The following is a 12003-nucleotide window of genomic DNA, read 5'->3' on the forward strand; positions in this document are numbered from 1 at the left end:
ACCCCCCCTGCTCATCGACCTGCGTACTTACTTTCTCTGTTTTTCATTCTTCACAGTTTCATAGCTCTAACTAAATCAATGTGTTTCTGATTTCCACAAGGTCAGGCCAGTTTTAACAAAAACAAAGGAACAATATAAGGATAACAAACTCAAACTGATACCAAATCCAGGAAATTGATTTAACCATAACATTGTAGCACATGTAAACATTTAGATAAACAGATAAGCTTTTGTTATAAATCATTAACATATTTTGTTTCCTGTATTAAACTTGTGATGCAGGGGAGCATACAAGCATGCGTACATCTGTATTAAGAAGATGTAATAACATAATGGTCTGTTGCCATGCACGTGTCCCCAGCCCTGTGGTTTTTCCACGAGGTGAGCGTGGGTGCAGAGAAGACGTGTGGTTGTGACCATGTCTGCCTGAAAACAGCACACTTGTTAAATTGGGACTAGGAAAGAAATGGTTTTATATCACCCCCCATTTCTCATTAAAAAAAAAAAATCTAAACTTGCACAAACTCTACAAACTCCAGTGACCCGACACCCAAACTGAAGCGGTTAATAGACAGCACAGACATGTGGAAATGAAACACAAAGCAAAGCAAAATGAGGAGGTGGCACATTAACAGCAACTGACCAAAATAACCCAAATGTCTATGCTGTTCTAATTATTCGGTGCCTTGTGTGATTTTTACTATTTCTGGATATAAATGCAACTGTGTATTTTGAGAAAACATAAAACAGATGGCTATATAAACGTCAAACGTTTAACTCATAAGCACGTAGCTTGTAATGGAATTTACCACGGTGAGTCAAAAACATATCAAACCAAAACTTGTCTCACATGCCAATAACAGCTGTAAGGAAAACATAAAGTACTTTGGATGTTAATAAGATACAAGGATGTTGTACATTTCTTTAGCTGAACTGAAAAAAAACCCACTGTCACACACTAAGATGCATCACTGCAGAAAAACAGATTCCTGGAACACAGAAACAAGCTTAGGCAAGATGCTGTGGTCAAACAAAAACCAAAGAAAACTGTTGGGAAATCAAATCTTATTCACTCTCTGGATATTCTCTTCTCAGTGAGTTCAGTGACAATATATTAAAGTCTCTTCTGTACTGAAAAAGACACATTAGATCAGAACCTGTAAGCATCTATGAGTAAACCTGGGATTGACAAGATATTGCCAGCTGTATCTTTTGTAGTTTTAAGGTACATAATCCCACATAAATGTTTGCCCATGGCACAGGAATACTAACTGGAGAGTATCCTGACGTCCTAAGCTGCGTTTCCACTGTCGGAACCTAACAAGCTGTACACCTCAAGCTTCCCTTAACTGTCACCTGGCATAACCTCACAGGTTGATGCAGACCGTTCTGCTTTGCTTTTCCACTGTATATTTCACTGTCGGTCTCTGTTTTGAGGAGGGTGGGGCTGCGCTTCTCACACTCACACGCACACACACAGAGCTGAGCATAGCATGTGGGTAAAGGATTACACTGCTCCAAAGCAGCAAAATCGGCCAGTGATGGAGACTGTATGAGCAGTTTATCAAACGCAGAACCTGTTCAACACATTTTGGTAGGTTCCTATGATGGAAAAACCCTACTAGTGGTCAAGATATATACGTACATAATTAAGAACTTTTGTTGGAACTTTATTGGTCGGCGTCAGGGGCTCTAGACAAAAGGTGCCATGTGTTCACTGTATGACCTGAAATTGACTGGTATTTGAAGGTGAAAGACGAAGGATGGTGGGGCCAAAAAAAAGACCCTTGAGTAGAATGAAACCCACCTCTTCATGATCTGGATCTCCAGACACCATCTCTCCTTGTTTCTCTCGCTCAGCTCCTGGCGGCACTGCTTTATAGCAATCTGCTCCTCTGTGTCCTAAAAGTGCACATGTGTACGCACACACATATACAGAGAATGTTGTTATTAGGTATTACGTTACACTCCTGTGTGTGTGTTTACATTTAGAGCTGCGATAAATGAGTATTTTCATAAACAGTTAATCTGCCAGTTATTTTCTGAATCTGTATATTGGTGTATGAAAAAAATCAGAAAACAGTGGAAAGATGTGCATCACAATTTTCTAGAGCTCAAGGCGACGTCCTCAAATTTGTCCTTTTTTCCCCCAATCAACAGTCCAAAATACAAAGATATACAGTATTTAATTTACTGTAATGCTAAGACAAGGAAAATCAGTAAATAGTTGCATTGGAAAACCTTAAATCACTGAATGTTTTCCAGTTTAGCTTGACAATGACTTTAAAAATTATTTAATTATTAAAACGGTTTCTAAAATAATTTTCAGCCATTTGACAAATCTATTAATCATTGTATCTGGATGTAGCAAATGCAATGTGCACATGTATACGGTGCAAAGCCGAAACCACTCAGCTATCAGGGCACCACTTACGGTATGTAATGTTTTTAACGGTTTAAATACAATGTAAATACTTTAGCAGGAGCAAACTGGCTTAAAGCTTTATTCATTTGCCGGAGGCCCCATAGTAAAGTGTTTCTGCTAAATGATGAACAGACAATAAAAAAAACAGGGATGGTCTACAAACCATGACAGAGATACAAACACAGCATACATGGTGACACATTTACCTGCAGAGCACCAATACATAGTGTACATCTAACCACTTGCCAAAAATGATGAGCAACACAAGAACATCACTCTGAATGTTTCTCATTGCATCATCAAGGAAAAGGTACCCACCCTGCTACTGATAATGGATCTAAGATCTCATAATAGCCCACAGTATTGTCATTAATACAGGAAATGTCCTATGTAGGAAGTTCAGTCATCAGGGCAGCAGCAGGGGCACTAGTGCCCTCTTCAATTACGTCATTTTCCTCTGAGATTTTCCCACATCCTATTACACTGATTACACTGTTAAGTCATACACGAGCTGCTCTTGAACACTGCTTCCTTCAGTACTGAAAATAGCAGCAGAAGTCTTCAGAAAGGCATTTTCATTCACTAAGAACGTGTAATTATAATGTCAGAAATGCGGCCACCAGGGGAGCAGTCAACAGCTTGCATATTTAAAGTGATGAGAAGTGTTTATGTAAAAACAATGAAACAGCTATAAAAATGCTTTTCAAGACACCATATTATCAAATGCTTTACTACAACTGCTGATAGTCCCTCACTTGAAAATCCACACGATGTTGCCTGAATCAAACAAAGCTCTGTCTGCCTCAAAAATAGGCGTGAGAAACACACATTAAGTACAGTTTTAACGAGAGGAAGAGGAAGATCCACTGAGCAGGTCTGTTTGTATTCCCATGGTGTCCTCTTACTAATGATGCAACTCTACAATGCCCTCATCCTGTGACTTACAGTGATATAATTAAAACAGGCACAATTTCGACTGGACTGGGTCTACAAGAAGACAGGTTAGTGGACTGATGTCATACTATTTTCAAAAACAATGACTCCTTCCTTTTTTGCAATGAGAGTTCTTTTTGCTGCAATTTTAAGAAGGCATTTTAAGGTTCCAACATTTGTAAACATGACTAGGAGGTCTTTTCTTGGTAATATATATTGAAGTCATTGCTTCTGTAAGTTTTATATATAACTTTACTTGGCAAAAGTTGTTGTTTTTACAGTTTTCATTTTGTTGATGTTACTGGGAAATGCCAGCGGGACATCTTCAGCTATCTTCCATCTGAGCGCTTAAATTGTCCAAGCACTTCAGTGTAATATCATTTTGTTTAAACATCCTCTTTTTGGAGGAATTCCCATTCATTCAGTTTACTAACCTGTCTTATTACAGCCACAAATAAAACATACATTTCCCACAGGGTAAAGATGTAACACAGTGTGGACTGGCCACCTTATTTTGCCATCTTGTGACATTCCCAAAGCCTCCGGTGCCCAGACGCTCCTTCAGCTCCCAGGGTCCACAGTTCTGCGGCTGCTGCAGGGGAACTCGATTCATGGCCTCCCAGTCCTACAACCACTACAACAAACAACAAGAATATACTTTACAGTCTACAATCATATTAGTGGCTCTGCAAAGCTCACAACAAAAAACTAAAATTCAGTCCATTAATAAAAGATGGGGATGTAACTTTGCCTTGTGTTGACACTACTAGGGCAAAAAATGTAAAGTTTGGCCTAAGAATGTCACCAGAAAAAAATGCCTCATTGTCATCTAGTCCTAAACCAAAACCGTTAATCAAGTGGATATTTAGGAAAGCTCAGGCTCAGCTCTACACCGTCAGCTCTTTGCCCAAATTGTAATCAGTTTAGGCTCAGCTGGAGCTTGGTCATGCTGATATGCTACAAATTAGCCTACCATGTCAAAATAATTTTTGAATAGCTACAAACAGGTGACAAATGAAAGGAAAAGCCAACATAAAGTATCTTAGTAAGGTGTTAGGCCATCACACGCTGCCAGAACAGCTTTGGTGTTGGCACTACAAGTCTCTGAACTCTGGAGGGATGAACACCATTCTTCCAAAAGATATCCCCTCATCTGGTGTTGTGATGATGGTGGAGATGATGTCTAACACATCACTCCTAAGTTTCTCCCATAGGTGGTCAGCTGGGTTCAGACCAAGTGATCATTTTCACATTCATCAAACCATTCAGTGACCCCTCGTAACCTATGGATGGGGGCACTATCATCCTGAAAGAGACCACTCAGAGATTTTCCTTTAATTTGTCACCTTATGTTAGCACAAATCTCAAAGTATTGCTGCATTATATGTTGTCAGATAATAAGAAACAGACCTTGTTACAAAATCTGTGGATTAAATGAAGTAAATTAAGTATCTTACAGGCTATTACCAGGCCTGTTTATTACTGCAGTGACAGTACATGCACCAATCAGGCTGCTTCGGTTTTTAATTGCATGCTCATCTATTAATATTGATCTCACTTCTACTTTCATAACAAAATTATGCATTCAAATGCTAAAGACATACTTTCCTTCTGTTTATGTTTTCTGAAGCTGTTACAATGAGCTGCAACGTCACTGTTTTCGATTTTTACTGTCATGCGGACAAGCGCTTCAGCTAAAGTATTATTTCATCAAAATCCTACCTTATTTTTCGTAGGCAGCGTTCACGCGATTTCACACCTGATTCCCTTTGAATAGTTCGTGTATCTTATCTTTAAACTTGTTAAACTTCAAACACTATAGTTGTAACTTTGATGACACAACAAATGTGAAAACTTTCTAACGCTACTTCCTGAAAGTCATATTTCCTGTAAACCTGCTGAGACACGCCCACAAAGAGGCAGCGTCCTCGTGCTTACATCCAGTTGCTAGGTTCACGCGGTAGCGGAAGTGTGTAATACCACAGCATAAAAATACTACAAGTAGAAGTAACGTGTTACTTGAGTGAAAGTACAAACATATGATAAAATATACTTAAAGTAGCAAAAGTAAAAATACTTATGGTGCATTTCACTTAATGTATATCATACTGATTGAATTGGAATTCATATTTGAACATACCTATATAAAGATATCTGTGTTATTTTGCTGTGTTTCCCTGTTGAAGCCAAACTATGCCAAAACTGACCCAGGGGCACTCAAAGGGTGTTTCACTGTGCTCCATCTATTTAAATCTCCCAGTTTTCTGTCTTCTCCTCACTAGAAAAAGAAACACATAGTCTCTGAGGCAAAGTACAATGCCCAGACAACAGCTTATCATATCATAATGTTGTGTTAAAGCTTAAAAAAGCACCATAAATGTATTTACTGATGTTGTTATGGAGCATTTGGGGAATGGACATAATACACTTATAATGTGCTCAGTTTTACAACGTTTCTCTAATGGTTGGATCAGCTTTCCAACCCATCTCACACTGCAGATTGACTCCTATCTGTGTCCATGTCCTGACAGCTCATCTTTAGTATTACCTTACATCACCTTCTTGGTTACACCTGAGAATGCTTTTATCGTTCATGTCGTACGTAATCACAATTTATCAGATGCTGAAGCTATTTGGTGAGGATGCACTTCAGAATTTCCAGAATAAGATACATCAGTGCTGCTCATCATTTCATCATCTGCTTTTCTTGGACCAGGTGAAAACAGATAACTCATTCCAATGCAACCTTCAAGCCTCTTCTGTATTTGGTTACACATGTCTGACGTTTTCTGATGTAATCGTTGTGTGTGTGTAAGACCCACTTTATCAAACTGGAAAAACATTTCTGTTTATAGAAACAAAATGTAGTGCTGATGCTTTTCCAGTGAGGATAGTACACAACAGTGGGCTTTGTGAAAGAAAAGACTAAATACAACTTATAATGAAAGACCTTTTGTTTCTAGCTGTTATTTAACTCTCTTTAGTTATGTAAACCTGTGGAAATGACTCTAACAGTTATTGTAGGTGTGTTTATCTGGCTACATAAAAGGCCGCTTTTACAGTGATAAATTATTTGCTTAAAAACTTAATCTGTAAATTTAACTTTTCACAGCTGTAGCTAAACAGTTGATTTGATGTAAAAATATACACAGCAGCCTTTTTTTTACTGTATGCAAAGTTCTATTGTCACATCAAATAGGAAACTGAGTTGTGTCATTGCTCAGATGTCACGAACACATATTTTTGTATATTCATTATACATGGCACTTGCTACTTTGTTTACAGATTTGGAGCGTCAGAGTCCAAGGGATTGTGAAAGCACTGACTCACACATTAAGAGGGTGAATGGATTTGTCCAGTTTTTGTAATTTGTACACAGATAATAATTGTACACGATTTGTACACAGGTCTCAAAGAGATGCACTCCTGGCTGAGATGGAGGAACCTGAGAATAACTGTCACCTTGAGTCATCTAAAGTGAACTTCACAGCCCAGTGAGTCTATGTTAGTGTGTTTATTTGTGATTCTACTCATCAAATAATGGGAATGTGCGCTAATTTAACACAACAGCAAACAAAAAGGACACCAAGCTAACTATCTACAACCACTTCATTCTAAGATGCTGTTTTCAGCTATTTAATTAGGAGTTAATAGACAGTAAAAACAACAGACTTCGATGATCTAATGCAAATAAAATCATGTTACTGTTCTTGAGGCTAAGTGAATTCCTGAGGGAGGGGTGGGTTGAATAAAGAGGATGGTGGTTGTAACAAATGACTCCTGGTGCCAAATAGTTAGCTAACATTGGTTAGCCACAGCTCATTAAAGACTGCCAGGGGTTTGTTGGTGTTTATCTCACTCAACACCTATTAGACTCCATCTTAAAGCTCCAGTAGTTTCAGCTTTGTTGTATCCTCTCTTAAAATAATGTATCAATATTATGCTTCACATAAGCATCCCATTGAATCCCCATTTGTGTTCCAATAAATAAAGGATGACCAAGAGTGGATTACCAGCTGGACAAAGTAGGCAGCTACCCAAGAGCCCCAGACCTCCAGAGGCTCTGAAAGCTCTGGGTTTACTTTGTCAATTTGGTCTACAGCGTGAAATGCAGATTTGTTAGAAAAAACAAGTATGACAGATATATAGACTCTATACCCAAGGTGTTTTTTGAGGGGCCAGGTTTTCCTTATTCGATTCATAGGTTTAAGGACAAAGGAAATCCCACCTGTACGTGGCTTTTGAGGCAAATTTGTGATATTGATCTAAATAAATTAGATTTGACTTCACTTGACTTGGAAGACCTTTACTGTTAAGTTTATATTTTGGTAGTTTGTAAAGTTGTGTTTTGTCAAATTACTTCAGAGTAACAGGGTGTTACAGAAGAGTGTAGTACTGAACCGAGACACCATGTCCTGCCCCATTTTCACTTGATTTATCAGGCAATATGTAAAATCTCAGTTAATGTACCTTCAATTTTTTTCTGTTAAGTAATTAACACAGAACACAATGAGCAACGCCATACTGGTTCATCAGCAAAGGAGACAACAACAGTTTAGTTATATTCAAATGAAAAACAAATCATTTTGACTATAATAGTGTATTTATATTTTCTCTCGGGTGTTAAAGGGGTTGATAAATCCTAGATTTTTCGAAGTTTTATTTGTTCTTGATTGGTGTCACAATGAAAGACACCGAGGACAATGATAACTAAGGATTTCCTGATAAAATACCCCTGAATAAATAATAATTGATTACTAAGATCGCGGCGTCGGCACCGCCCAGCAGGCTGCGTCATCAGCCCCGCTCCCGCGCTGAGATCACAGCGGCCCCGCCCCCTTCATACACCGGCGGTACCGCTGCGATAAAAACTGGGAGAAGAGAGGTAACCATGTCAGTGCAAGCAACCAATCCCAAGGACACAGAGAGTCTCCATCTACCGCAAAAGTTCTGAGAAGATTCCTATTTGGTAGGAGCATTCTCCTTTTTGTTTCATGTCTATTATGCACCAGGCTGTGTTGTCTAACTGTAACAACTGCAGCTCTTTGTGTTGATTCGTGCCATTCTAGCATCACTGGTATCTGAGGTTGCAGAGATCATAGGATAGACTTAGAGAATGATAGCCTTATATTAAAATTATGCATGTTTGTTATTTGATTTGGCAAGGAGACAGGTGAAATCTGTTATATTCGATTTTTTGCATTTGCATTAAAAGATATTTGCAATATGCATATAAAAGTAATTGAAGAAAGCAGTTCAACAGGTACTTTTAAGTTGAATTAGATTATTATTACTATGGCTGGCAGTATTTCATCACTGTTGTAGGTGGCATGCTCTAGTTTTACAATCTCATGTGAATCATGAATCGTGAATCATTTAAACATTGTTGTAGCTGCTCTGTAAATTAACCTGCAACGTTGTGTGATTAACAACTGACTCAGCTTGATGCAGTGTATTGCATAGAAGGTTTTGCTCAATTTTAAATTGTAGGCTTACAGCTGAAGGTTTAATTCCTGTTTTCACATACAAACAAATGAGCAAGCATAGGGTAATCACCTGATGCTTGCTCATTTGTTTGGCATCCCAATATTTGCTCACTTTGACTTCAACAGCTCTAAAAAGTCATCTCTTTCCTTCTACATCCACCTGTGGAGTCTGTTAAGAATGCGTGTACAGTTGCCCCCCAACAGTACACTGAATATTAACTTGTCCTCCTCTAACAATCAGTCATTTCTGTTATCGAGGTCATTTCAAATCTATTTGCAACACAAGATCACGAAGCGTGCTTCTTGAAAATTTAGGCAAATGTGGTGATATTGTACTCTGCTGTTGTTCCCAGTGCACTGTTTTACTGGAGAACACTCAGGCTATAGGATACCATGTACATGCCTTTATTTCTCTTAATATGCGTGTGTCTGTGTATCACTCCAGCCAAGACCTGCACAGGATCACTGGTATTATCAGGCTAATTAGTTGGATATGCATCCAGACTGACATTTTAGGAGTCCTCCCTGACACTGGCCAGCACTGAGATTGTCCAGCACACTGATACTCTGCACTGTTGAATGTTGATAGAAAGAAGAGTTTGTGTCCATTATCTGCATTCCTGGCAGTGCGTTCAGCTGGGTTTGTGCCTCATACTGATGTTTGTGACTCAGGGAATCAGCTGGTTGGTCTTAAAGCTGTAAATTAAGACTAGGTTAGACAAAGGATATTGTTGGATCAGACTGTCGGAACAATGGCCACAGTCTGATCTCAATGCTAAATCTCTGGTGAGTGAATAATGGGCTGCAACTTCAATATGGACAAAGCCCCTTTTCACATCTCTGTTCTTCCTGTTTGACTGGATTTGAGGATTGTGTCCTCATCTAAAGATCTCACTTCTAGTTATAAACGCCATCAATGCCTCTGTCTTTTTATCCAGCTGTCTTTATGGAGTCCTTGATGCTGGCATGACTCAGGACTACTCATTCGTTTTCTGCTGACCTGCAGGATTTGATTTCTTCTCCCTCATCTCTCTTTTTGCCCTTTTCCCCTTTCTCATTGCTCTCTCTATCTTTTTATCTCCTTCCACCTAGGCCTCTTATGCTCCATTATCTCCTTCTTTTATACTCATTTCTAAGATCAACACCTGCTCTTACTACTTGCTTCTTGTGGCTTTATGAGTTAGTGTTTCTTTCTGATTGTTCAAGGCTTCATATTGTGCCTGAAGGGGAGCTGGAAGCCAACAATGCAGCTCTTTGTTCTGTGGGACTTTACAGAGCCAGATCACATTAAAACTTAACTGAAACCTACCCCAGTAAAGAATGCATAATGCCAAGTAGTGTAATTAACATGACAGCAAATATCATCAGTAAATTTCATTTCTCAAGGAACAATGCCTAAACTGAAGCTATTGTAAGGGTTGAAAAACTGCTTTGATGTTCAGGTTTGTAACTGGAAACTGGCACCGCTTGCCTGCTGTGACAAGGCTGAATGGGAATAGTTCACACAATCCTCTCCCACAGGCATCTTTCTAAGAAATACTGGTGAAACTAATTTTAGTTCCACAGAAAATTAGTCTGAAAAGTGATACAGTGCTTGCTGTAAAGGTGTGTCCTCTGTCAGTTCCTCCCATGCATGCTGATGTGGGCAGTCCACCCACTCTAAGTACTTTATTAAGAATTGCTTCTGCCCTTTGCATAGGAGAGAGACAGGAAACATAATCTCAGAACCATAATCTGAATTTCACAGGCAGATGTAACTGTAGTCGCTGCAGTCTAACCAGTTTCATCCTTGCAGACTTTGACATTTTGGTTTTGCTACTGGAAGACAAGAATCTCTCACCTCAGACCTTTGCAACCTCAGCACACCATAATCATTACGCAGCTTCTTCAATGGCCCGGTGAACAGTTCTTTTACATACACTGAAACTGCACACTAATATGAACAGTTTTAAAATCATTTACTTTCACATTTGGACATAAATTCTGTGTGTGTGCATCTGTCTTTTGAGTTTTGCCTTTTTTCTACTAAAGTGGTGCGCCACTGCTGTTTTAATGCTGCTGCTGACTCACAGTCTGGCTACTGCTACTCCAAAAATATTTTCATTTGTTCCATATTTGAACTACTAACTAGGGTAACCACACTCTGCTCAGATTACACACTTGGTTGTATTTGTTAACAACAGTTTGGGTGAAACAGACAATGCTTTAACCCTATAAGAGCCCGTGGGACTGATTTCTGTATATTGCTATCGGTATCTAAGGCCATTGTGAGCAAAATGAGTTGTAAACAATCCTGACAAAAACAAAGAAGCAAAACAAACTAAAACTAAGTTACAGATTTTTTTTTAAATAAAAGGGACCTTGTTTTATTTACTGGTTACTAGGGTGTTGTAAACCAGACAGTGATGGAAGTGTGGAGCACAGACTCCATGATTCCTCAGTAGATCTGTAACAGCAGCTCCTGGGCCATGTTGAACTTCCTGAGCTGATGCAGGAAGTACATCCTCTGCTGCGTCTTGTTGATGATGGAGCTGATGTTGGTTGTCCACTTCAAGTTCCGGGAGCCCAGGAACTTTTCGGACTCCATGACTGAAACAGTGCTGCTGAGTATAGTGAGCGGAGATAGGGTGGAGGTAGCTCCTCCTAAAATCCACTATCATTCCCAGAGTTTTCAACATGTTCAGCTCCAGGTTGTTACGACCACACCACAGGGCCAGCTGTTCAACCTACTGTCCCTAAACTGACATCAAAATTGTACTTAATTACAGTACTTGAGTAAATGTACTTAGTTACTTTCCACCCCTGCTTGAAAGTCTGATTAATGTAATTAGTTGCATTGGAAATGTTGATAGTTTTGGGGCAGAGTTGATCACTTCTAGGAAGTAAAGTCCACTGTACATGAAACAAAAACAACACCCACAGTTTTACTTTGTATCCTGGCATTCAGATTTTAATGAATACATGTTCGTGTTGTGTGTTTAGATCTGGTCTTATGCTTTAAATGTTATAAGACAGACCACAGACACAGCAGCAGTGTTGATGGCGCCCAAATGGGGCCTCTGCATGTCAGATAGCACAGAATTGTAAAAGGGTGGGATACACACATGCTTGTGTCTGATGTGTGTGTGCATGTGTTGATATGTATGCATGTTTCCGAAA

General features: G+C 39.2%; 2 protein-coding genes across 2 annotated transcripts in view; one reads left to right on the top strand and one right to left on the bottom strand.

Annotated features, from left to right (window-relative positions):
• ikbkb (inhibitor of nuclear factor kappa B kinase subunit beta) overlaps window positions 1–5255 on the bottom strand; it is an 18065-nt gene extending 12810 nt beyond the window's left edge. Inside the window, exons 1-3 of the mRNA XM_020593967.1 lie at window positions 5081–5255; window positions 3867–3992; window positions 1808–1902 (exon numbers count right to left, since the gene is read on the bottom strand). Of these exons, the coding sequence (XP_020449623.1) occupies window positions 1808–1902; window positions 3867–3971 (200 nt within the window). The 5' untranslated portion in view covers window positions 3972–3992; window positions 5081–5255. The remainder of the gene's footprint in view (window positions 1–1807; window positions 1903–3866; window positions 3993–5080) is intronic.
• A 2975-nt stretch (window positions 5256–8230) lies between these two features.
• plat (plasminogen activator, tissue) overlaps window positions 8231–12003 on the top strand; it is a 12607-nt gene continuing 8834 nt past the window's right edge. Inside the window, 1 exon segment of the mRNA XM_020593648.1 lies at window positions 8231–8327. The gene's annotated coding sequence lies outside the window, so the exon portion shown is untranslated.

Source organism: Monopterus albus, unplaced genomic scaffold (genome assembly GCF_001952655.1).
Source record: "Monopterus albus unplaced genomic scaffold, M_albus_1.0 scaffold20.1, whole genome shotgun sequence".
Lineage (NCBI taxonomy): Eukaryota > Metazoa > Chordata > Actinopteri > Synbranchiformes > Synbranchidae > Monopterus > Monopterus albus.